At 40.5% G+C, this 27,940-nt stretch overlaps 1 protein-coding gene and 1 long non-coding RNA gene across 3 annotated transcripts; one reads left to right on the plus strand and one right to left on the minus strand.

Annotated features, from left to right (window-relative positions):
• Positions 1–18,884, minus strand: LOC136771731 (uncharacterized). The gene is made up of 2 exons (XR_010822365.1): positions 18,687–18,884; positions 1–1,218 (listed from the first exon to the last, which is right to left on the minus strand). It is a non-coding gene; the product is annotated as an uncharacterized LOC136771731 (long non-coding RNA).
• Positions 17,172–27,597, plus strand: LOC136771730 (meprin A subunit beta). Of its 2 annotated transcripts, XM_066724217.1 has the most exons (10): positions 17,172–17,354; positions 19,340–19,396; positions 21,454–21,632; positions 22,011–22,223; positions 22,509–22,658; positions 23,064–23,279; positions 23,636–24,091; positions 26,124–26,309; positions 26,775–26,862; positions 27,188–27,597. In XM_066724217.1, exons 3-10 carry the CDS (start codon positions 21,611–21,613, stop codon positions 27,252–27,254), a joined length of 1,398 nt encoding a protein of 465 aa, XP_066580314.1. In that variant the 5' UTR covers positions 17,172–17,354; positions 19,340–19,396; positions 21,454–21,610; the 3' UTR covers positions 27,255–27,597. The 2 variants fall into 2 exon arrangements, with proteins under 2 accessions (XP_066580314.1, XP_066580313.1); XM_066724216.1 differs by lacking the exon at positions 17,172–17,354 and having other exon boundaries at positions 18,946–19,396.
• The last annotated feature ends 343 nt before the right edge of the window (positions 27,598–27,940 follow it).

The raw sequence follows: 27,940 nt of genomic DNA on the forward strand, positions 1-27,940 counted from the left end.
TCCAGTGGAAACAAGTATTTTACTTTAGATTCCAGAAAAGTAAATCCCAGAAAACATTATTGAACAAAAAGGATTCCATGATTTCACAGAAACAAAAATAAAAAACAAAGATTAGATGTGACAGGGGGTCCCGGGGGAATTCCCCACTAGAACCCACCCACGTCACAAACCCCACAACCGACCACGCCACCTTGTTTCTTTTGGTAATGAGGACAATAACCTCAGCAGCGCACCCTCTATTCCTAGCCCCCTTCACAGGTCCGGTACATCGGACATCCAACATGAAGAGAGCCAGTTCAACATTTGACAACATTTATTGCAATAACAATACACAGGGACAGGACAGCTTTCACCCCCCATTAGTTAGAAATTAATGAGTTACTAATACTAATTAGTATTAGTATTAGATACTAATTAAAACAAAGCCTTTACCAACCCAGGCTAATTTACTTTTAAAACTACAAAAGCTTAAACATTTAAATCCCCCCATATCACAAACTGCTCAATCCCTCCCCAACTCTCACAGTTGATATGAAATAAATGCACATCCCATCCCTTACAACGTCCATCCATCACGAACATGTGCAAATGTCCTTAATGACTTCACTTCCTATTAATGACCCGCTCCTTCTCCATCCCCCAGAGTGCCATGACAACCAGGGCTGGAGCGCCACGCTATTGGCAGTTCTGCAAAACAAAAAGGAAACCCCTTTGTTGTCCATTTCACTCTTTTATCCCCTTCTCACTCACTCCTTTGGGAGTTATATAGAAACCTTGTGCTGGGGCAATCACTCAACCAACCTCAACAGACCTCAGCTGTACTGGCAATACAATTAAACATTGCATTTCACCTTGTAAGAGAATTTGATATGCTTGGTTTTTCAGTCAATCTAAATAAAAAGTTGAACTGAAAACTCATAGTCAATTGGTTTCTCTTTTAAGATTCTTTTTAGAGGGAAGATGTGGTCAAGTCAGAGATGTGCAATAATTATTTATTTATGACAAAAATAGGAAACTAATATCATTCAATGATGTTACTGAAAATAAGTAATATTAAGTTTCTGCTGCATTACAGAAAGAAACAGATAATACCCGATTTCTCCTTTCTCCCCACAGGACAGCTTAGGTTAGTCTGGGTCAGGCAGGCAGCGGTGTGTCTCTCTCTCTCTCTCCCTCTCTCTTTTCTTCCTCCTGCTCGGTCTTGTATTGTCTCTTCTCCTTGAAGAGTGAAAAACGAAGAGAAATAAACTTCTCTTTGTTTCCCTTTTATAAGGTTTCCTTTCAACCAATCACATTTTGACACCACCATGACTTGGGTGCTTTATGTTAATGTAATTTAGAAGTGTGATGGTCCTTTGGAATTTGGCTAGGAGCCAATCAGAGGACAGGTACCCTTTTGGTCTTCTGGACATACAGTCAAAGTATACTACCAGATAAAAGGAAGTTAGTCTGTTTCCTCTACCAAACTAGATGGTATAGATTTTCCCATAGAAAAATACATTCCAACAAATATTATCTTACAGCCTCACACTCATAATCTCAGCATACGTTCATTTCATCACTGGTCCATATACCCCCACACCTATACAATAAGACAGTACACTTATCTTTCCACTTCCAATCTCCACACCCGATTTGGACTCTGCTTTCTTTAAACTTCATACTCCTGAATTTTACAGTCACAAACCAACAAACAAACAAACAAACAAAATCAGCACTATTGAACAACACTGAATCACAGTAAAAACTGCATTAGACACCACAAATTGCTAGTGGCCTTGTCTGTGTTTAAAGCATTTATACTCATTTCCCTGGAAATGGAAGAGCCCATCCACCCTATTACAAAGGTAGGGAAGAGAAAAACAAAACAAACAAGCATTCACTCTGTACATCATCTGTTTACAGAATAATCAACAATAATTAACATTTCTTCTGTCGGTCTAACTGGAGAACACAGTGCGTGTAAAATCAAAGTAAATATTTATAGCAGGTATCTCCGGGAACATTGCTATCCCCCACCCCACCTCTAATACAGTATGCTTGAGTGCAATTAAAACAGGAGATTGTGTGGTGCTCACCTACAGTAGTACTCATTCCTCCCCAAGTAGAAACCCATGTAGTATTGTCTCCATGTAGAACTAAAGAAAATACATGTTTCCAATATCTACATATAGATAAAAGCTGTTTAGCAAAAACCTCTTTGAATACAGATCATGTGCATTTAAATAGACTCCTTATTTAAAACACTAACATCCTTAGATCGGCTCCCCACGAAATATAGAAGCATTAACTAAAGATAGAGAGAGAAAGAGATGGATAAAGCACAACAACTGTTTACATCCGACTGCCCTCATAACACAAACACACTAACTGCGTTGTTTTATTTTTGGTATTAGTTTTAATCTAGTTTTACACAAAGGAAGACAGCTCAAGCCCATTCATCACAATGGGTAGACATTTTTCTTGTTAAAAAGTTCAGTTAAATAAAAGTAAGGCATAAAATATCATCCTTTAAAATTAGTCGCTGGAATGTTCAGGGTCTGTGCTACTCTACCTTTTGACCTAAAAGCAAAGATCCTGTGTTTGCAAATAGCATAAATAGTTAGGACATCGTTATCCTACTTGAAACCTGGTGTCGTGCAGATAATGATAATGATAATTATTGGCTTGTTTATTTATGATGTGTTTTTATTATTGAGTGTTTTTTTTTTTGTGGGTTTATATTTTCATTTGTTTCATTACTTCTGTTATATTTTCACTTGTTTTATTATTTCTGTTAATTTTCACTATTTTCTTCACTTTAATTAGATTTTCACATGAAGGCAGCGTTTTTCACAAGCTCCAGGCACTAATTAAGGACACGCCCGTCTGATTGGTGTCCCCCGCCCCTTCAACCAGCACACCTGTTTCATTTCAGTGCAGAGAGCAGCAGGCAGAAATACCCAGAACTGAGAAGGGAACAGGACAGCACTGCAGGGAGCAAGGCAGGAGGGTGTGTGGCAATTGGGAACAATATAGGCCAGGAAGATGGACCCTTGAGGAACAGAGGAAGCTGCTGACTGGAACAGGGGAATTGTTCATGGCAGGATAAGTACTCTATGGGAGAACTCTTGTTTTGGCTGATTGCTGCGCACATTTCCTGGCTCCTGTCTGTCTCTTCATAACACAAATGTAGCATCCTGAGGAAAAGAGAAATAATCGAAGTATAGATACTGGACTGATTTTTGTACTGTCTACTTATCTTCCAGGCCTGGTAGAAACTGTGTCCCCCCTGAGGTGAAAAGTAGTGCACCTGTGGAGACATGCTGTGGAAAAGGATAGCAGAGGGATGTGAATAAGAAGAGAACATCTGTAGTGTGTGGCTTTACTTGCCTGGGCTCAACGACGCATCCTTCCTGAACTTTTCTTGTTTCTCTCCCTTCCCAGGATTGGTGGCACTGTGGAAGGGGGACCCCATGCTGCCAAGCCTTATAGAGACCTACTTGCTACAACCTTGAATGGACACTGGTGGCTAAGAGCCTCTCTTCTGTGTATTTGCACCGTTTCCAGGACTTTGATTGGGGGGGCAGGACAGGCTTAGCTTTTAGTATAGTTGTATTGGGGATTTGTAGGATTAGTTTATTTTTATTGCCTGTTAAATTATTTTTTTAATGATTGTCAGTGCAATTGCCTGTTAAAGGTGGTCTTAGTGTAGTTTTTTTTTTTTTTTTTTTGTATTGTTAGTAATAGGGTGTCTAGCCCAGTGGACTTTGTGCCCCGACTGCTAACCACTAATGGTTATGGTGTAATGGTGGCAATCGTTTCCCCCCCCTTTGTCATCACACCTACTTGGTGTACCAGTGACTACGGGTTGCTGGTTGTGCCCTCCCTTAAAAACCCCAACCTTTCCATGACCTCCAAACACAAATTGGTCACTTTGAAACCCTGGGCTAAGTGCTGCTGTGTGGAGACCTGAATGCCAGGATGGGCAGTGAGATGGACTACAGCAGCACAGAGGGCAACACCCACATACTTGGAAACACCCCTCTGTACCACACACACACGACCACACAGGAACAGCCATGATCGTGTGGTCAACGAGGGCAGGTATTTAATCACTGTAAAGGCCTGGGTCTGTATATTGTCAATGCAGAAGCAGGGTGGACTCTCTGGGGAGATTCACCTACTCCTCAGCTCTAGGCAGTAGTGTGGTTGACTATGCAATAACAGACCTAGACCCCAAAAATATAAATGCATCTATAGTCAGGCAGCAGACTCGCCTGTCAGACCACAGTCGGGTAAACCTATACTTGAAAAGGTCATCGCAGCCCACAGCAACAGATCTGAACTCTCCTGAGAAACTGATTACCCTGTGTCCCAGCTACAAATGGACAGAAAACAGTACAGAGGACTACAAAGAAACTCTGAACAGTGTTAGACAGCATGTTAGATGCCTTGTACTTACTATATTTTTGCACGTATGTTGTAAGTCGCCCTGGATAAGGGCGTTTGCCAAGAAATAATAATAATAATGTTAGACAGCTTTCACACAATACCACTAACCCGGAAGGAATATATCTGGCTACCAACAACTTAAATAGTATATTCGATATATTGGTATTCAATTCAAACCAAAAAAATCAATACAAAGAAAACAACAACAAAATTCAAAAGAACATTGGTTTGACTAAAGGTGTGAATCCTCTAGAAAAACCTTGAGGCAGCTGTCCAACAGAAAACACAGAGAGGCCGACAGCCAGCAGCTCCACTTCCACTACACCCAGGCCCTGTCAGTCGTTGTCCCCGACAACAGAAATGTGTGCAGAATCGTTGCAACCAAGCGCATCTACAAAAAGTTGCTGCAGGAGGCTAGGGCTGTGTCCCAAATCGCACACTTGCTCCCTCATTCTCTTCCCTTGTGGGGTGAAAGTACTATGGTGGCCATATTAATGGGTGTCCCAATCCAAAATCAATTGGGAAAATATGGCAGCGTATATAAATGTATTGTAATGCTAGCTAGACAGTTGTAGAAAATTGTTAAATTACGTATCAAGGAAATTATAATACATAGATAATATAAATTATATAATCATGATTTAAACATATGATTAGAAAGTTCAGCCAACAAATGGCACCTATCAATTAATTACTGAAGTAGTATCCTATAAAACTAGGTGATATTAATGAACAATGTATTTCAAACAAGCAATTCAAAGCATCACAACTTGCATGTATACTTAGTAGAAAATACAATACATATACATCCTAGTACAATGAGCTAAGCATGTGAACATAATACAGTTAAGTCCTAGCCTTGTGCTAAAGGGAGGGGTAGAAGACGTTTCAGTGAAAAGAAAATAAGTAATAATAATACACAAGAAATAAAGGGCATAAGAAGTTTAATAAGAAAGTGCACAAGAGCAAGAGTGCCGAGCAGCCCAGGGGATCAGGCTGCTTTATTACAGGTACAGTCTGGTTAAGGTTAGGTGGTGGAAAAGGAGCGGACATTGATCCATGGTCATCTCTCTTCTCTCTCTTTATGTCCCTCTCTTAACTTCAACTGAAATACTCTGTTCTGTTTTCTGAGTGTTGTTTTTACCTTCCCTCTTTTTCAGTGCATCTCCTACTCTATTGTAGAGGATTGGATTTGTGTACACTTATCATTGGGGGTGGGGCATATATAAATTGAAGTAAAATAATTTAAATGATCAATGTATTGACTGATTTTGTATCATGTTAAAAGCGCGGGAAACAATCCTGTTACAATAAGAGGATATCTAAAAATACAGTAGCATTCTCTTGATTTAATTTGGGGCTATTATGACAAGAATGTTCTATTACAAGTGTACTGCACAATATGATTTTCTATATTGTAAGACATCTGATGTGTAAGGAATCCACAAGACCACAGTGAATCAATTAGATGTTTATAGTATTATGGTAACAGAATAATATAGACAAGTGACAGAGATACGGAGGATGCCGGATGACACAGTCAGGGTTCTGGGCCCCAATTTGGAAGAATCAATGACGATTCATTAAATACTCATTAATATGCAAGTCTAACAGATTGACCACTGAATAATCAACAGTAGAACTAATGAATAAATACGTCAAACTCTATAGTACATTTCTACCTCAGCACTTCTGTTAACTTGTGGGCGACTCTCAAACAGGAAGGTTCATTATCAATATTGCCATGTTTACCTCGTCCCTTGAAACCCACATTTATTTTCCCCAAATACCAATACAACCTGTATAAATATGATAGGCTTATTGTCCAGCCCAGTGAATGCCATGCTGAGACAATGGCAACCTCCTTAATTACTGAGCAGAGCATGACAGATAGTAATTGTAGTATGTACCTGTAATTTGAACCTGTAATTGTATATGTTTTGATCTGTAATTTTATACTGTATTACTGCACTTTTCTATTGCTCTTGTATGTTGTCACCCTGGATAATGGTGTCTTCTAAGAAATAAATAATAATACAATGATAATAATTTTGTTGCTTGAGATGTAAATTAATGTACTGATTGGTTGATTAAAGTATTGATAGATTAATTTGCGTATTTTTCCAGCTCTCCGGGCATGATGTCCTCTCTACTGCTCACTGTGGCCTTGCTGACTGCGCTTCTGCAGTAGATCCACCTTCTAAAGCCTCATTATGACCTCTTATTTTACTGCAGTTAACATACTGTAAGAATTTTTAGTATAGATCAGCAACTATATTGAACTTATCGAACTCAATTAATTTCAGCTCATACAGGACCTGTGTGTCTCTTCTTTTCTGTCTGTGTCTTGAGGAGTCTGTAGCAGACAGAGACTCTCAGTTCTCAAAACATCTGATTTCCCTGCCTAGACACTTTCAAGGGACGGGGTAGACATGCCAATATTGATAATGAACCGTCCTGTTGTTTCTGAGAGTCGTCCACAAGGTTACAGAAGTGCTGAGGTGGAAATGTACCAATGGGTTTGACATATTTACTCATTAGCTCTACTGTTGATTATTCAGTGCCCAAAATAATCTGTTAGACTTGCATATTAATGAGCATTTAATGCATCTTCATTGATTCTTCCAAAACTGTGCCATCTGGCATTTTCTGTATCTGTCACCTGTTTGTCTATATTATTCTAATACCATTATACAATAAACATCTAATTGATTCTCTGTGGTCCTGTGGATTCCTTACACATCAGATTTCTTACAATATACAAACTCATATTGTAACAAGACTGTTCTATTATATTTGTACTGCACAATAGTCCAAAATTATATCAAGAGCATGCTACTGTACTTATAGTATATTGTCTTATTGTAACAGGATTTTTTCCATCACTTTTAACATGTTACAAACCCCTAACCTTAACCAGACTGTACCTGTAATACAGCATCCTGATCTCCTGGGCTGCTCAGCACTCTTGCTCTTGTGCACTTTCTTATTAAACTTCTTATGCCCCTGACTACTTATGTTTTATTAGTACTTCTTTCTTTTCACTGAAACTTCTTCTACTCCTCCCTTTAGCACATACCTAGGACTTAACTGTATTATGTTCACATGCTTAGCTCATTGTACTAGGATGTATAAGTTTTGTATTTTGTACTAATTATACATGCAAGTTGTGATGCTTTGAATTGTTTATGTAAACTGTAAGTCGCCCTGGATACAAATGTCTGCTAATACAAAAATAGTGACTGGTTAAATCCCTTTTTAACTCCTTCAAAGACAGTAAAGCTGCCAGCTTTTTAAAGACGGAAAAACAAAAAACAAGACTGGCTACTTTCTTTATTTGAAGCTGACCTGGTCTTTATCTCAGCTTGTGATGCTGAACTGTTAAAGTCAAACAGAAGCTGAGGGTGATCAAACCTTTTTTTGTGAGAGCTTCACTTCAGTGCCTGCCACAAACAATGTCATGATGATCTAATCCACATTTCTCTACACTGATGTATGAAGTCTGGGCAGTTAATATTGATGACTCAGAATACAGAGAGAGAAAAAGGAAATGTGACATTATTCATCCATCCATCTGCAATAGTTCAGGATCACGGTGAGCCTGAGCCCAACCCGGCAGACACAGGGTGCCAATCAGGGGACAGCCTGGATAGGACAACTGTCCATTGCAGGGCAACACACACACACATGCACAGACTCACACACACACTTACACTCAATTACAATAAGAAAACACTAAGGTTATAGGTACCTGTGACAGGTAGTACCGGTCCGGACACACTTGTTGGGGAAGTGTGATCGCCTCTTGTCGGTACCGACAACATATTTTGATGCAGTGAATGAAGGATTCTAAAATCAAATGTTTGTAGTATTGAGAAGAGAAAGGGCCAACTGACTCGGTCAAAGGCTTTTTTGGCATCAATCACAATGATTGCATTTCTATTGTGTACTGTTATATCTCTAAGATTGTAAAGACAACGGATGAATGCATGGCTTTGATGAAGCCTGTTTGGTCTGGATGAATAAGTAATTGGATAATTGATTGTATTTGTGTTGCCAGTGCCTTACTCATGATTTTCAGATCTGTATTAAGTGATAGGGGGCGGTAGCTGGAGCAAAAGGTTTGGTATTTATTCAACTTGAAGTAGTACTGTGATTAGAGCTGTATTCATTTGATGTGGAATAATTGAAGTATTCTTATAGGTGTTGACTTTTTCATAAGTAGAGGTGATACTATTTCCCAGAAGTGCTTATCAAATTCAGCATAAGGTAATCGTGAGAGCTTGGTGCCTTGTTATTTGACATTGATTTTATTGTGTCTTCTAATTCATTGTTCGTGAGTGTTTTTTATCGTTTATAAAATGTATCATTGATTTCTCTTTGTCTCTTTTAAGTAGGTTAGCCAGAAATGTACAAGATTTATACCAATCAGGCATAACATTATGACCACCTGCCTAATATTGTGTAGGTCCCCCTTTTGCAGCCCTGACCCGTCGAGACATGCACTCCACTAGACCTCTGAAGGTGTGCTGTGGTATCTGGCACCAAGACGTTAGCAGCAGATCCTTTAAGTCCTGTAAGTGGTGAGGTGGGGCCTCCATGGATCGGACTTGTTTGTCCAGCACATCCCACAGATGCTCGATTGGATTGAGATCTGGGGAATTTGGAGGCCAAGTCAACACCTTGAACTCGCCATTCATCAGACCAGGCCACCTTCCTCCATTGCTCCGTGGTCCAGTTCTGATGTTCATGTGCCCATTGTAGGCGCTTTCGGCAGTGGATAGGGGTCAGCATGGGCACCCTGACTGGTCTGCGGCTACGCAGCCCCATACGCAACAAATTGCGATGCACTGTGTGTTCTGACACCTTTCTATCAGAACCAGCATTCACTTTTTCAGCAATTTGAGTTACAGTAGCTCGTCTGTTGGATCGGACGACACGGGCCAGCCTTCGCTCCCCATGTGTATCAATGAGCCTTGGCCGCCCATGACCCTGTCGCCAGTTCACTGCTTTTCCTTCCTTGGAGCACTCCTGATAGGTACTGACCACTGCAGACTGGAAACACCCCACAAGAGCTGCAGTTTTGGAGATGCTCTGACGTCTAGCCATCACAATTTGGCCCTTGTCAAAGTCGCTCAGATCCTAATGCTTGCCCATTTTTCTTTGAGGACAAAATGTTCACTTGCTGCCTCATATATCCCACCCACTGACAGGTGCCATGATAACGAGATTATCAGTGTTATTCACTTCTCCTGTCAGTGGTCATAATGTTATGGCTGTATTACTATGTATATTAATTATTTCTTGATCTTTGAATTGAACATTTTGTTTATTTATTTATTTATTTATTTATTATGTTGTTTAATTGAAAAGTTGCTTCTCTTAAATCTCTTTTTATTTGTTCTGTTGGATTTTCTGCCTGTGATGTATTCAGATATTTGATATTTTGTTCCAAATTACATTTTGTCTCTTGATCTTTTTTCTTGTTCTATGATGAAAATGATATGATTTTCCCTTTCAGTATTACTTTAGTTGTTTCCCATAGTAGTATTGGTGAGATGTCTGGAGAGTCTCTCTTATCTTATCTTATCTTATCTTATCTTATCTTATCTTATCTTATCTTATCTGGTGTTAGGTCTTTGGGTGTGACAGTCTGATCAATCAAAGCTTTCTTGTGGATTGGTATGACATTTGCTGTCTTCCAGTCAGTTGGCACATCCCCTGTTCTAAGTGTCATTTGGAAAATTTGAGTTAGTGGCCTATAAATAATTTCCCTCATTTATTTAAGTACTGTTGGAAATATCCCATCTGGCCCAGGTGATTTGTTTGTTTTTAATTCTGCTAGTCCCTTTAGTACCTCCTCCTCATTTATCCTGATCTCTCTTAGGATTTAACTGGACTGATTGTCAACCTGTGGCATGTTATAATTTTTTTTATTTCGTGAACACTTCTGTGAAATACTCTTTTAGAACATTTGCCACATCTTGTTCATATTCTAAGATATTTCAATTTTATAAGTTTTGGTAGAAATTTCTCCTGAGCCTCAAGTACTATATTCTTAAAATAAAAACATCAATTTTCAACTGAATCTGTATCGAGTGTGCTCCAGTTTAACTCAGTTTAGTGCCGCCTCATACCTTCAATGTTTCTTTTCTAAAAATGTAGCCCATTGTTTTAGACTTGGTCCTTGTTTTTTGAAAGTATGCCTCAAAGCTAATCATATTGTGATCGTAGTTTCCCTTTGGTTCTCTAACTAAGCCTTTCTCAAACAAAATTTTCAGGAACTCCCACATTACTGTCACGGTATCAAGACCGCAGGGCACAGGAACAGGGGACCCAAGTGCAGTGCTCGTAGACCAGGGAGACCAGGGGCTTGGAGTTGCAGTTTCGTTCCTAACTCTATAAATTTGTCTTGCAGAACCTCTGTCCTACCTTTTCCTATGTCATTGGTTCCAATGTGGACCATGACCTTTGGATTACCAATCACAGACCTTGATCTCTAGGACCTTAACATGCTGACAATGTTCACATTGTTGCTGATCATTACAGAAACACCACTTTTTCTTGAATTACAGGATGCTGAGTATACCTGGTTAAAATATTTATTTTTTAATTTTGAGTGATCAGAATTTCACAAGTGTGTTTCAAGGTGGTTCAAGACCGCTGTTCTTGTTAGTAAATTAATGCCACAAATATTCCAACTAACAAATCTAATAGACATAGCTGTGTAGCCTATAGCAGTTATGTGTGAGATTTTTGTGAAAGGTAACTATGTGTAATATCATGTGTGTGGTGTAACAATGTTTGGTGTATAAAAGACATTTGTTTTACACCTGATTCGTCAATCAACACAAACACAAACACATTTCTGATGTGAATACTGTGAAACCTGAGATCATTGTATTATGCCATTTGTGATGGTTTTGTGCTCTGTAATTTGAATAAGCATTTCCTCATAGTTGTTCCCACATACAATAAAAATAAACTATAAATGGCTGATGCAGTAGAAAGTAAGCGGACGGTGTTCAGTGTGCAGCAGAGTCTCTGCAGGTGAGCACACTGACTGGCTCACTTTGAAAAAGGGAGGTATGCATCTTCTATTTACATTAATAATAATTCTGTGTTCTCTGTCTTAACTGTAACAATTTAGTTAATAGGCAATTTTTAATATATTAATAAACTATAAGTTTAATAACAGGCATTGTTATTATTATTCAATGTTAGTAAATATTGTATGCATTGTATATTTATTTCTATTATGAATGACAGCAACTTACATTTACAATAACAGTCAAACTATATCTGTGTCTCTCTATATCTATCTATCTATATTATTATTATTATTATTATTATTATTATTATTATTATTATTATTATTATTATTATAGTAGTAGTAGTAGTAGTAGTAGTAGTATTTAGTATACTGTCAATTATAATAATAATGTAAAGATACAGTAAACACTTTCAGATTAAAGTTCTTTACTTCAAATGATTTACTATTATTATTATTCCAACTGAACTGGGAAATCTTTGCACTGACCTGCAAACAGCGAATCAGTTGCATGAAGAGAATAGAATGGCTCCTTACTGGGCTTTCCTCGTGCTGGGTTTGTCACTCCAGACAGCCTTATGTATGGTAAGTGCACAAATTATTGGCAAATATTGAATATGTAATAAATAAGCTATAAAACAACTAATGAAGGTAATAGGATCTTTATTTCTAAGTTTTTAACAAGAATATAAGCCCTGTTAACTACAATTTGCAGTGCTTTTGTTGGTGATTGTGTTCTTGTATTATTATTATTATTATTATTATTATTATTATTATTATTATTATTATTATTATTATTATTATTATTTTTACTACTGCTATTGCTCTGGTATTTGTTACTGTTATTATTATTATTATTATTTTTTTTTCAGCCAGTATCCCCAGTCACTGGTGAGTTCCCTTTTTAACTCTGATTGGCTACTTTCATTATTTGAAGCTGACTTGGTGGCAGGAGGCAGCCATTGCGCTGTTCCTTGTAGCTGGTTTAACTAATTCAGGCTAATCAGACATTAGCCAGATTCAGTTAATCTGATAATTTAAGTCAGGCTATCTCCATTGCTCTACGCTAAATAGAGGCTAATCTTGTCTATTTAACTCGATTCCGAATTTCGGGTGCATGCGCATGTTGCCTCTCAAGGCAGGATTGCGAAGCACCAAGACAATGATCTGCAGCAAAGATGACATTAAAACATCCCAACATAATGACCTATGAGAAGAACACTGTTAGATCACTTCATAAACAAATATTTAAGCAATACAGAGATAATAGGATAATCAGCAAATAAGATTATTTCCTACACCTTCCTCGAACTGCTGGCACAATGTAGACTCTAAATATTCTTGGACAGTAGTGGACCGAGTCTGGGTACTTGGGCTCAACATTTGAAATGAGGCAGGTGGATTCACAGATCATATAGGAATAACTGAGGTCAAGTCGTGGATGATGTACAGTATTATTCAAAATCTGATACCATACATTGCACTGTGATGTTGGATTATTTGAATTATTTTTGGTGAGGGTGCCTTGATGGGATCTGACTGCTCTCCACAGCACCAATGATGTTAGTGTAAATAGATATAACTACTATTCTTTTGTATTTTCTCTGGACAGTCACAGAAGTGCATTTGGGGAAGACAAGGAGCATTAATGGCATCAATCAAGGTCAGCTAATTGTCTATAAAGTGGGAGAGTTCCAGTGGTGACACAGCAGTTGAATTCTCAATGTGTGATTGGATTTAATGTTACTTTTCCCAAACAGATTTAGATCTACTGGAAGGGGATATAATGCTCCACAAGGTGAGATGAGTGCTTTAAATCACATCACCGCAATCTCACATTCTTACCTTCAACACAACTTTCGTTTCGCAGTGGCCGTTCACACTTCTGTGCTTCTTGGCTGTGCTTCACAGACAGGAACTCCCCAGCTCCTGCAGCAGTAATAAACTCGATCTGTCTAGTACAACCTTTCTCTGTCTCACTCTCATTCTCCCTATCTGTTCTGCTGCTCCTGTCTCTGCTATTTCTACTACTTTTATTACAGATTGGAGTGGAAAACTGACTGCAGTAAGTGTTTCTCTTCTGTTTGACTTCAGATGCAAGACAGGAACTCCATCGTGGGCGATCAGTACAGGTGGCCCCAACCTGTTCCCTACTACCTGGATGACAGCCTAGGTAAGTGTGGATCGGATTTCTGCATGTCCTTTACTACAGCAGCCTGGTCTCCTGGGCTGCTCATCTCTTTCACACTGATTATACTGAATTACTTATGTTTTAGGGCTTTCATCAATTTACTTTAACTTCTTTCAGCTCCCTCACCCCAGATCGAGCTTAAAGGGGAACTCCACCGAATTTCCACAGTTTCTCAGGTTAATCTATGAGTAGAAACCTATTCTGTGCAGTGAGTTTTTCATGTCCAGCTCATTCTATGTATCAGGAATCAGAGATTGAGAAATAGGTTGTGACGTCACGGGGGCGCTAACTCTGGAGCTGCTTTGCTGGAAGTCAATGAGAAAAATCAGAAAAGTCACTAAAATCATTACAAATTAACATTTTATGCACGTTCGTTTGCCCCATCACCCTATTTTTCCGAATGAACCATTGGTTTTAAAGTATTAAAAACTACATTTTTTTAGCTATGGTGTCAAGAGCAAGCTGGTGTTCAGTCAAAAAATATAGTTAGTCTTCTTCTGTCTTCTTGCTTCTGCCAGCAGCCAGATCAAAACAAAGGGCTGGAATTCACCTCTGGAGAATGTGTGTGTGCAGTTCACACTCCGCTGTAGCTGACACACAGTCCCTCGAATAAATTAATCACTTAAAATAATAGTGACAGTTCAGAGGTGAACAAAACTTTTTATGACTACAGACTGGTAAAAATTGGGTGATGGAGCCATCAAATGTGCATCACATTTGTTTTTAATGATTTTTGTAACTTTTCTGATTTTCCCCATTGACTTCCAGCAAAGCAGTTTCGGAAATAGCACTCATGTGACATAGTGGCCTATTTCTCGATCTCTGATTTCCAGCACATAGAATGAGGTGGACATTAAAAACTCACTCCACAGAATATGTTTCTACTTATAGAATAACCTGAGAAAATAGGGATGTTTTCTCTGTTAATCAATGGCAAAATGTCTTATTAAATCCTTTCTGATTTCATGTTGTAACACAATGAAATGTGGAGAAGTCCAAGGGGGGTGAATACTTTTGAGAGCCACTGTACATTTTGAATATCTCGGTAAGAAATACAAATATTTTTAATAATAATAGTAATGACATATAGGCCTACTTCAAATTCAAAATTGTGATGAATCCATACATATTGTTTGTTTTTATGCACATAGCCAGTCCTGATTTGTACACGTGATTAACACCATTTGTTGTTAAGGAATTACGCAATGGATTCATGAGGAACATACAGGAGAAAAAAATAGGTGTTCACCAGGGGGTTTTGAAAAATATTAGTTAATGTAATATTTTAAATTAATATTGATCATATGTATATGTATAAACCGTAAAGACATTATTTATATGATCATCTTAATTTATTAAAAAGGAATTCCATGTGAATAAAAGCCTTAAATCATTATGAATTCACATACTTTAATTACAAATTAATTTAATCTGCGTTCACAAGAATTACATCATGTATTCCTATGTTTTTCCTGTGTTGTACTGTCGGAATCCATGAGTAATTAATGCCCATTATTGTAAAGTGATACTGAAATAATAATAGTAAGAATGATTTTTTTTCTATAGTTCTGTTTCTTCCAAAAACAAATGAGTATGTGTTTAATTAAGACATGAACTCACTGTAGTGTATTGTAATTAGGAAAAAAACATGAAGGCAGGAGCACATTTTTAAGGTGACTTTATTCTTCTTCCACTCGCGTTCTCCACTCTGAACTTTGAACTCTCCACTTAACTTCCTGTTTCCCTCTTATCATTACTATGCATCTAGTTCATATTCTCTGCCACCTAGTGACATACCATTAAATTGCAACTGTAAGAGAACACAACACTCACTATCGGGTTCCTTGTTAGGAAGTGATACATACTGATTTGTTTTAATAATACGTTTATATTCTACTTTGTTCACCTTTGTCTTGCACAGCTGTTTCCAAATATGTCAATGAGGTGTGTACTCCTAATGAAAAAATCTGGCTTTTCCCTGTGATTCCACACACACACATACACACACACACACACACACACACACACACACACACACACACACACACACACACACACATATACAGCTCTGGAAAAAATTAAGAGAGAAAAATTAAGTGGTTTCTTCATTTTTTCCAGAGCTGTATATAATATCACAGCTTTTGATGGACAATTACAGAGTCAACTTCATTAGATTTTATCGTCTTCCTGGCTAGTCATGGTAGCTGTTACCACTCACTCATCTAACCCTCTTTCAGTGTCTGCAGTGTCTGAGAATCTAAGAAACAGAGTGAAATGAGCTGCTGGGCCTCTTACCTGAGCTGGTTTTAGTTCAGAAAGGTTCAGAGGGTATGAGACACTCAGTCGCTTGGGGCATGTATGTGAGGTCAAATGCAAAGTGCAACTCACCCATATTTTGCAGTGCCAGATTTGTTTGTGAACCAGTCAATCTCCTATATTTCTTTTCAGAGATGAATGCCAAAGCACTCACTTTAAAAGCCATTGAGCAATTTCGTCTCAAGACCAGCATTGACTTCAAGCCCTGGGAGGGAGAACCCAACTACATTTCACTCTTTAAGGGCAGCGGGTAAGATGGTCACATTTATTGCATGTGGACAAGGTCAGTGTTTAACTTTCCATACTTTCCATCCAATCAAAGAATCCAGAATGAACAAGGCGTGCATGCATATAGCATAGGAGTATAGGAGTATAGAAAGTCAGTGAAGTTGGAGAGATTGACATTGAGACTTAGTAGTTGAATGTGCGTGTCTTATAATGCCGGCCTGCTGTAGCTGGAACACTATGTTTCGTACAGCAGCTAAAGCTTGTGGTTTAATCGGATAATGCTTGTGTGCTGGGTGCACTTCACCCTGGACAGAAATAGGTGGGACCTGAGCCAAACTGCAATCTTGTTTTTGTCTGGCCCAGATATGGGGAAGTGCAGCACAGACAGCCCCACAACCATCGGTAGGCCACTATGGGGGAGGCCTAATGTCTGTGGGAGAAATGGCTGATAGTGACATACAGTGTTGCGGTGTGTGTGTTAAGCTGTTGTGCAAGCCCGTAGGAGTTTTCCAATGTATCTGATTGTTCCTTGCGTCTACTAAAGCCCCTGCTTCGTGGAGGATGTCAATGCCTAATATGGTTACCTCTGGATTTTTGCACACCCTTGAAAGAGACGGGGATCAAGAGATCTCCAATCTCTAAAAGCTGGGGGGTACTTAGAAATGCAACTAAAGCAGCACCCCCTACACCAGCAATGTGTATTTTCTTCCGTGTGGTAGGAAAAGGAAGATCAGTTATCGAGACAGAAGTGCCAGTGTCCACTAACATTGTGCATTGCCGGCCTCCTAAAAATGCTGTTATGTGTAATCTAGGATCCCCTGTGCTGACTGAGGAGGCCGCGATGTCCTATTTATTATTTATCTGGCGCGTCAGATGCTGTATAATTTTTAACAGATCTTCAGTGCGTGGCTGCTCAGACGTCTGAGGTCGGTTTTTGTTTCTCTGGAACGTGGGGGGGTGGATTGCCACGCCCTGCTGTCCAGCAAGAGACCTGATTGTGACCTAGCTTCCCACAGATGGTACATATCAGTGGGGTGCTACTCATTGTTTTCGGCGTTTTACAGTACAGAGAAGTGTGACCAAATAATCCACATTTATAACACTGCCCAGTCGGGGTGGCCACAGCGACTGCAGGTATGGGGATTCTTCTGTTAGTTTCTGCTGTTTTGTTTGCTTTAGTTTCTACCTCAGCAGCCCACCGCACAAACTCCTGATACGTGTTTCCAACAGATATTCCTATAGCTAAGATGTTTTGATGTGTCTGTGAAATTTCATCTTTTAACATTGACAGAAACACTGCTTGGTCTCTGTCGGCTCTATCATCTTCAGAGTGTTCTTGATAGGCTGTGAATTTTCTTTCGGCATAATCTATTACTGACTTGCCTTTATTTTGTTTAATGCCTACTACTAATCCCCAATTTCCTTTACTTTGTCCTAGGGCGTTTTTCACATCCTGGACAAAGACAGTGATCAAATCTGCGGATTCATGCATGTCCTTTGTTTCCGCACAAGCCCATTCCCCATTTCTATGTCTGAGTTTTTCTAATTGAAGCCATACATTGGAAGGGCATTTGGCTTTCACTATGACGTGAACATCTCTAGGGTTTTTCAGTTTTTCCAAAAATTCTGTATTGCCTTGATTTATTTTCAATTTAGGTAATGAAGTGCAAATCATCTCCTTTTCCCCTGGCGAAAAGGGAGTATGTACTCGGGTGGTATATTCTGTGGTATTTCCGTCCTTGTATCTTTTAGTGCGGGTTTTAACCTGCATTGGAGTGGCAGGCACTGTTTTAACGTCTGGCTCTTTATGACCGGGTTGGAAAGGCGACAGGTCTGGATATAATCCCGAATTACCTGTATTGTATGGCTGGGGTGCCGTGCCAAACCCTCCGCTATTCTTATTTCACTCATATTCCCATGCTTTGCATTCTAAATCATCCCAGTCAACACTTTCGTCATCATCTGATTCCTAAGGTGCGTGTGCCAAGCGCAGCAGCACAGCGGACGCCCATGCTTTTAACTTTCTCAATCCATTTATTTAGTTTGGTTTCATCATATCTTTAAGTTTTTACTTCAAGCTTCAAACCTTCCACTTCTGCCCGTAATTCACACAACTGTTTATGTTGTACTGCTGTCATGGTCTGTATTTTATCATCTTGATTTTTACTGACTTGGCAGAGAATAATGACTGCCTTTTCAATTTTTTTCTTTTGTTTGTTCCACCAATCTCGATGTTCCTGGGTGGACCACTCTCGGGTCCATCCATCATATATCATGGACTTCTCTGTCTTTTTATTTTTGTCTTGCAAAACTGTTCTCGAGATCACAATCAGACCTGTATAAAGCAATCACTCCAACAGCCTGTCTGATGTTTTGTTTTCATTTTAATATCGCGTCTGTACAGAATCCCGTACGTCTCAACTACGTCTCTCTTAATCTATATAGGTGGTAAATTAACCTACTCACCCATTTGGAGACGGTCAGTGGAGAATTCCTGGTCTACCAGCGATATCCTGTCCGTGATGCCAACTGAAGAATCCCCTTTTTAATTGCTTTCAGAAATCAGACTGTAGAGTAGATTGAATCAAACAGAGTCTTTATTCAAGCTGCTTGGAGAAAAGTAATACACACAGACACGCAGGTCTCTGTCCTTACTTCCCTAAAATCATAGAGCTTACATGATGTTATATACATACTGCGATATTGTCACGGTCTCCCCTGTTTCCACCTTAGTTCACCACCAGAGGTCTCCCTCTCCCGAATACTAGTCTAGTGCTTCTCCTTTCCTTTGTCCAGTCAAACCAGTCTTTCCACATTCTTTCCTACCAGGTGCACCTGTTTTGTCCTCCTCTCCTATCATTGGTAAATCTTTCATTCACCTCATTCAAACCCTCTTTCCTTCACAGTACTTAAACCCCTCTGTTTCATAGATTCATCTTGCTTTCTTTCTATAATCAATTCTGAGCCTTGTTTCGTGTTTGCTTCTCCATGTTTTTTGACCGCTTGCTATCTTCTCTCGTTTACCCCTTCTGGATCTCCCCACTAGCCTGTTCGCCTGATCGATCTCTGTTTTCTCTCTCTCGTTTTCCCCTTATTGGATTATCTGCTTCAACTTCTAGCCTGCACTTGGATCCCTTCCTTTGGTCCTTGTGGACGTGACAGATATCCTGGACAGGGTGAGTTTGAACCAATAAGGGGGAGACAACTCCCTATCTTATGAGATCCTCACTATCTTCCTGATTAAGCTTAAACACACTGTTTTCTATTTTATGCCCAAATATGGAGACATATGTGGCCATTTCTTTATTTATATTCCACACGTATCTAACGCATGTCTAGATAGGCAAAGGGCGGTTGTGTGCCCACTTCCCCATCTTCTTGTGGTTTTACTAGAACGTACGTTCTGTACTAAATTTGTATTGTGTGTCTGAAGAGAGATGCATCTGGTACAAACCAGTAGAAGCTGGTCTCATTATGTGCTCTTTGGTAACCTCATGTACCGGTGAGGAATTTTGGGCCTCTTCAAGTGCAAAACAAAGTGCAAAAATACAGTGAAGTACGAGGCATCAAACATTAAAAATTCAAATTTACAATTCAATACAATTCAAAATATAATACATTTTACGACTTCCAATTTACACAGGTAAGTACAGTAAGTGAGGTCATACATCCTGGAAAGTAAAAGCTAAGTGCTGTCAAGATGTAGGGTCACAGTCAAGGGCCACAGGAAAGGGAGCAAGGGGGAAAATCAATCAATAATACAAGTATTAGCAATGCAAGAAGCATGATAAAATGCTGTGAAGTCCTGTATAACAGGGATTAAAACGACTAATATTACAAGTACTGTCTGTTTAAAGATGTTTATCATTCGTCTTGGGTATGAATGCCTTTAATGTTTTATTTTCAATTAATTAGTCTTTCTCAAAAACGCTTTGCCGTCTGTGTGCTCCGCACCTACACCGATCAGCCATAACATTATGAGCACTGACAGGTGAAGTGAATAACACTGATAATCTCGTTATCATGGCACCTGTCAGTGGGTGGGATATATTAGGCAGCAAGTGAACATTTTGTCCTCAAAGTTGATGTGTTAGAAGCAGAAAAAATGGGCAGCATAAGGATCTGAACGACTTTGACAAGGGCCACATTGTGATGGCTAGACGACTGGGTCAGAGCATCTCCAAAACTACAGCTCTTGTGGGGTGTTCCCAGTCTGCAGTGGTCAGTACCTATCAAAAGTGGTCCAAGGAAGGAAAAGCGGTGAACCAGTGACAGGGTCATGGGTGGCCAAGGCTCATTGATGCACGTGGGGAGCGAAGGCTGGCTGGTGTGGTCCGATCCAACAGATGAGCTACTGTAGCTCAAATTGCTGAAAAAATTAATGCTGGTTCTGATAGAAAGGTGTCAGAACACACAGTGCATCGCAGTTTGTTGCGTATGGAGCTGCGTAGCCGCAGACCAGTCAGGGTGCCCATGCTGACCCCTGTCCACTGCTGAAAGCGCCTACAATGGGCACGTGAACATCAGAACTGGACCACGGAGCAATGGAAGAAGGTGGCCTGGTCTGATGAATCACGAGTTCAAGGTGTTGACTTGTCCTCCAAATTCTCCAGATCTCAATCCAATCGAGCATCTGTGCTGGACAAACAAGTCCGATCTATGGAGGCCCCACCTTGCAACTTACAGAACTTCAAGGATCTGCTGCTAACGTCTTGGTGCCAGATACCACAGCACACCTTCAGAGGTCTAGTGGAGTCCATGCCTCAACGGGTCAAGGCTGTTTTGGTGGCAAAAGGGGGACCTACACAATATTAGGCAGGTGGTCATAATGTTATGGCTGATTGGTGTATATCACAAGTCTCCCGTCCTCAGTTTTTGAACTCACCAGCAGCCACTGATGTATGATATATATGTTTTCAACATATAGCATCAATGTAAACAGGGGTTCACATAATGCTGCACATGCATACCTGTTCACCACTTATGTGATCTCATGAATATAGAAGTCTAAAGAAGGAATGGTTAAATTAATCCGAATACTCTACTATTGTATCCCAGCTGTAGCACCTTAGGACAAGTCATGCTTAAACCTCTACTGTCCTGGCTTTTCAACAGCATGTAAACCCAACAAATGAGCCCTTTACGCTGTACTAACTCTGCTTGACTGCAGTGACTGCATGGGTCTGCTGTCAGCAGAGTCTGTAGAGAGCTTCACTGTTCTGTTCTCCTGCAGATGTTGGTCTTACGTTGGGAATCAACGAACGGGAAAACAAGATCTTTCTATTGGACAGTACTGTGACTATTTTACCACCATAGAGCATGAGTTACTTCATGCTCTGGGGTTCTGGCATGAACATAGCAGAGCAGACCGTGACGACTACCTCACCATCATGTGGGATCAGATTATGCCAGGTACTGTTGACGTTTCTTGTGAAATAAAATATGATCGGAAAGCCATCTCAGCATACTGTATAAAGGTAGCTTTTGTAAAGAAGGAGTGTGGGTGTAGTCACTGTCCGGTGTTCAACAAGAGTTCTGGTGTGATTTAGGGTTGGTTTAGAATTGGATTAAACAAGATGGGCCTCTCATCGCTGATCTTTCTTGCCATCTCCTGATAACCATCTAACTTTGCTGGTGACAGGCAGCTTTTGAAAAGAGAGCCTATGTGTGGGTCCCACTGCGCTGCTGTGTTCTGGATCCTGAGTTGCAGTGTGGGTTATCAAGAAACAAGGACGAGCAAGATGGGCCCAAACAACCACCTCTAACCAACTTCCTGTCCATCCTCTCCAGGTCAAGAGGAGAACTTTGAAAAGCACAATGAAAGTGACGCCCTGAATGTGTCGTATGACTACACCTCCGTGATGCACTATGACAAGACTGCCTTCAGCAATGGAAGCTTGCCAACCATGATCGCCAAGGACCAAAAGTTCACTAACATCATGGGTCAGCACTTGGACCTCAGCGAGCAGGACATTCTGAAACTCAACAAGCTCTACAGAAGCAGTAGGTGGACCCTGTTTAAAGCAGGGCAGGAAATGCAGGGACTGATATGGTACTGCCTTTTTCACCAGTGTATACTATAGAGAGCAATATACAAGAAATTAGTCTGTACTAAGAACAAAGGTTGTATCAGGAAAGGAAATAAACATTTTCTGCTACAGATGTAATCAAACATGGCAATGTTATCTCGGACAAGAAAGGTACAGAAGGTCCTTTTTTGTCACAAGAGCTTTTATTAACCATGCAATGTTTGATTATCCCCAATGCAGTGCGTTTCTGTCTTTCTAGATTCCTCACTCACCTTTCTGGACCAGTGCAGTTTTGAGCCAGACAGAATCTGTGACATTATTCAAGGTGCAGGGGACAATGCGGACTGGCAGCTTGTGACACAAGCCCCTGGAGAACCTCTGTCTGATCACACCTACCTGGGGTCAAACTGTATGTGTATTTATGTTCTGTAGTAGAGATCTGTAGTGAATCAAGGAGAGAACGAATCAGGGAATCATGTTACAGCTGGACGATCTACTCTCAGTCATTGACAGACACCTAGATAAAATATCTGTTAAAAAAGCTGTAAGGCAAGACTTTTTCTTCCTCTTTCTCTTCTTCACCTTCTTCATGTTTTTCATGTATTAGCCTGTTTCCAAGGTGTATTCTCTGCAAAATCACTAGCAATAGCACCAAAATATCCACCCCAATTAAGTACATTACACAGTTCACTCCAAGGTCCAGTAACCTGGACCTCCCGTCTATAGTGACTGTATCTCTCCAAGACCAATGTTGCAAATTCCTGGTGTAATACTGTGAACTGCTCAATACTTTAAATATCTGCCATGTCCACAGTCTCAGGGCACTTCATGCACTTCAGCACAGCCACAGGCAGTGCCGGAGACAAGGCCTACCTGGAAAGCAAAACCTTTCATCCCAAGAGAAGCTTCCAGTGCCTGCAGTTCTTCTCCTACCACAGCGGGAGTGCGGACGACCAGTTGAATGTCTGGATCAGAGAGTACGACATGACTCACCCTAATGGGTCTCTGAGGCTCATGGGGAGCATCACAGGTAAATGTTTAATGGACCCCTAGCAACAGAACAAATTGCTTCCTTGCTGATTGACTGGAACTTCATGTCGTCATAGTCGGAAATGGTGGTTCACTTACATAGTCGTAATCTTTGTCTTAGGGTCCTGATCACCTGCCAGCAGTCACCTGTATGACAGTGTTTTGTGTGTCCAATGTTGTTGGACTTCAGATCTGTACCAATGGCATAGCTCCAGATTGACACTGTACCAAAACTACGACCCACATTAATAAAAAGCTACATTCTACATACTACATTCATTGTATCACTGTGATGCAGTGAACTATTTTGAATATTTAAAGTCACAGTTTCTAAGCTCTATAGTGTTTTCCTGTCAGGATCCCCGGGAGATTGCTGGCAGCTGCATCACATCCACTTGAATGCAACCAAGCCATTCCGAGTCATCTTTGAGGGCAGAAAAGGAACAGGAAGTTCAAGTGGTGGTCTCTCCATTGATGATGTCAACCTCTCTGAGACACAGTGCCCTGCCCACACCTGGCACATCAGGAACTTCACTCAGCTTTTAGAGACCACTAAACCCAAATACATTTTTAGTCCACGATTCCAATCCAGTGAGGGATACACATTTCAGATCAGTGTATCTGTCAATGGTACAAGCTTTCCAGGTTTCATGACTGTGTTCTTCCACCTCACCTCCGGGGAAAACGATGACCGACTGCAGTGGCCCTGTGCTTGGAGACAGGGGACAATGGTACTGATGGACCAAAACCCCGACATTCGCAAGCAGATGAGCAACCAGAGGAGTACCATGACTGACCCTGTTACACCTGCGCGTGAGTTTTTTATTGCTTGAATTCAACTTCTTTAATCTTCCATGTAATTAGAGGTGAGTTGCAGCTTCTAAAAACTGTTGAATGCATTATTAGGGTGGAATAATAAAACACAGAATAATCCCTAGTATCCTAAACTGCTTTTCAGTCCCATTAATACTCCTGCTGTGTGTAGCTGGGAAGTGTGGTGTGGGGGTGGGGGGGGCAATTGAACGTGTACAGTTTCAGAGCAGGGGTGGGCAAACCTTTTGGCTTGAGGGCCACACTGAGTTTTGAAACAAAGTGAAGGGCCACATCCTATATGCATGAAAAACATGAGAAGCCTTTGTACTTTTTCACATTGACACACAACTTCTTACAAACCCCCATTCCTGGTGGCAGATCCCACATCTCTAACATTTTAAAGTACCATTAAACTCACAGCCAAAAAAAGTGCATACTTAAAGGAATGTTTTTTTGACTGGAAACAAAAGTAGGCATATATGACATACTGTATATGACAACAAATGCCTGATATACAGCACTGTAAAAAAACAACCTACATTTCTAAAATTACAATTTGAGTTAGAAATAGTAAGAGCATTCGGTTAATTATGAATGGCTTGTTTTTGACAGCAGATTAAGGAAAGGCCAGTATCCAAATGCATTGCAGAGCAAAAAAAGCATAATTCTTGCCTACCCAAGTCTTGGTTATTTCAGTCTTAATGTGAGCAATGTGTCTGGTCAACCTCTCTTGGCAAGGGCATCAAAGCCAGGTGTCATTTTTGACATAGAGATCCTCAGAACAGCTGACAAGTGGTCATTTGTTAAATTTGACCTATGATGGTATTTGTTGTAGTTCATGACTGAGAACACACATATGTGGACCCAAATAAAACAAGCATCCTTTGGGCGTGCTTTTTAATGTTTGGAAACTGTGTTTCATTCAGTGAGCCATAAAACTGGTCTAGTGTGTCTGTTTTGTACTTCTCCTTCAAAAAATTGTCACATTGGATGTCGATGAGCTCCAGTTGTGCATCTGGTGGTGCTTTCTCACTGTCAAAAGACAGGGGGCATAATACAAGCTCCAGCTCAGTCTCAATTTTGGTAAAGTCTGAGAAGCGGCGGGAAAACTTGGCATGCAGATCAACCAAAGTGCTGCTGTACGTCTCAGTGCAACACTGCGACGGGGGTGCATCCAGTGCTGCCAGTGTCGGGAAATGAGCGAAAGAGCGGCTGCTCATTTGTCTGGAGAACAACATAAGTTTGGCCTTGAATGCTTTCACATTACAGTTCATGCACAAAAACACCCTTTCCCTGGAGTTTCATGTTTAGATTGTTCAGATGCCTAAGTATGTCCACACCAAAAGCAAAGTCAGCCAGCCAGTCTGTGTCAGGGAAATCATCAGCTTTACTAAAGGTATCCAGGAACATACAAAAACGGCAAAAGAATTTCCCCAGGCTTAGCCAGTGCACATTTGAATGATACAAGTCCTGGTGCTCTGCCACTGTGTCATTGAGCAGCTGAATAAACTAACGATGGTTAAGCCCCTTGCCCATATCACATTTACAAGTTTCACGACCCCTTTATGACATGTTCGAGCTTTAAAACACTTTTACACAGGGCTTCCTGGTGATTAATTCAGTGAAGAAATATCAATTCCTGTGAGTTTAGGCTTTCTTCTTTTACTTTGTCTTGTAATCTTTTTAGTAGGCCAATGTTCTTACCAGTTAGATTTGGTGATCATTGGTGCCTATTCTCTGCACACCAGACTCCCTGTGGCTTCTTGGGTTCCTGCAACTTCAGACATGATTTTCCAGCCACATCAAATGCTGTGTCTGTGTGGGTGTTCTGGACTTCCACTAGTAAAAAACATATAGTGACAAACACGAAGTATGTTAAAGTGTACTAAAAGCTGATAAGTCTAAAATGATACCTCCCAAAAGTCTTTAGCACAGGCCTTAGGCTGGTTCACATTGAGAGGGGGAAGTACCCAACTCCCCCATTTTTACATTTATGTAACTTTTGCCACATCTGTGCGTGTCCATCTTTCAGCGGATGGCAGCTCCCAGCTGTTCTGGGATGACCCTCGCAAAGTCGGGAGCCTTGTGACTGATGAAAATGGGACATCGTATTACAGAGGTCCTGGAGATGAGTTCTCTCTGTTTCTCAGCCACAACCGACTGAGGAGCAGAGAGTTCATGAAGGGAGATGATGTCTTCTTCCTCCTGACAATGGAAGGTATGCAGAACTGACCCCCATGCTCTTGTGGAGATGTTGACACTAATAGTCTGTGCTGATCCAACCTCTTAAATAATCCTTCAATCTTCCTTTAAGTCTGCCTTCCGTTTTGAAGGTCTTTGTCTTCATTTTATTTTGGAGGGAGGGAGTAGGACTTTGCATTACCATAACCAGCAGGGCTGTCAAGGTGCAAAATTGAGATCCTGTTTCAGACTCAAAAGCTCAAACGTTGTTGGCTCAGGATTCTAATGGGGAAAGGGCATCTCTTTCTCTGGCTCTGGTTGGTGTAATCAATCTCAATTAGCTCAATTCAGTTCAATGGTAGTTTGATATCACACTCTTCACCAACCGGTGTATGATACAGACAAGTGTACTAAAACAAAGCCATTTATCTGCCCAGGAATTTTGTGTCACATTTACTCCAGCCCCTTGGGGAGTCCATCAACAATCTTTTGACTCTTGCAGATGCTTCCCACCTCCGATCTAGTCAGACACTTTCGATGAACACACAGCCCTCCACCACATTTGAAACGACCACACAGCACTCCACCAGGTGAGATTCAGGTGGTCTCTGGACTGACTATGCTACATGACGGTGGGTTTAGCACGGGCGAAATTCAGTAATATTTACATCCAAATTGGGTGAACGGTGTAGGAATTACACCCATTTGTATATGTGTTCCCCCCAATTTTTGGGGCTCAAAAGTAATTGGACAAACTAACATTGTGGTGGCATACAGAGACAAAATGATGACAATTGTGTCACTGTCCAAATATTTATGGACCTAACTGTATGTAGCCCAGATCCGGTTGTACCCCGTTTAAGTGTGGCACCTCACAGGTTTATTAATTGATTGATACCTCTGCTTGTTTTCCAGCTCCCCTGGGATGGCGGCCTCCTCTCTGCTGTTCACTGTGGCCTTTCTGGCTGCACTCCTGCAGTAGACTCATCTTGGCACAGCCATTGGGTCCCCCCACCTGTACTGCAGTTTCACCACAGATACACTCTTACTGCAATGAGACTACTGTCACTACAGCCACCTACTGCAAAATGACTGTTGTACTGCACTATGGTCTCATATGTTAACAATCCTATGCACACATTTATTATAACCATTTATTTCACCAAAAGTATTGAATTGTGCTTTAAGCATAACCCCTTACTGTAACAAGGCTTTTCTGTTGTACCTTTACTAAAAGCCCCCACTGTAACAGGGGTATTTATTGTAACTTTACTCTACCATCTCATTGTAACTTCTCTCCCGTGCTGTTATTAAAGCCTCGTATTGTAAACAGACTATTGACCAAACTGTTATTCCAGTTACTGCTTGATATGATGGTTTACAAAAGTAAAGCTTCAATAAACTGTTCAATTAAATTGCCTTCATCAGAAAGCTGGACAAAAAAACGAATAAGTTAATAAAGAACACAGGAGACACGTCGAGGGAGAGATGAAAGAAAATCTGAGAAATCCATGCAAAATGCGACAGGCGAGAGAGAGAGGAGCTAACAGATAATCTCTTGGTACTAAACAGAGACAACAGGAAGGAACAGAGAGAGTGCAGGCCTTGAGAATTCCTTAACTATAAATCTACACAACAGGACAGAGGAAATAGATATAGGAGAGGACA

The sequence above is a fragment of the Amia ocellicauda genome, chromosome 15, assembly GCF_036373705.1.
Source record: "Amia ocellicauda isolate fAmiCal2 chromosome 15, fAmiCal2.hap1, whole genome shotgun sequence".
In the NCBI taxonomy this organism is placed as follows: domain Eukaryota; kingdom Metazoa; phylum Chordata; class Actinopteri; order Amiiformes; family Amiidae; genus Amia; species Amia ocellicauda.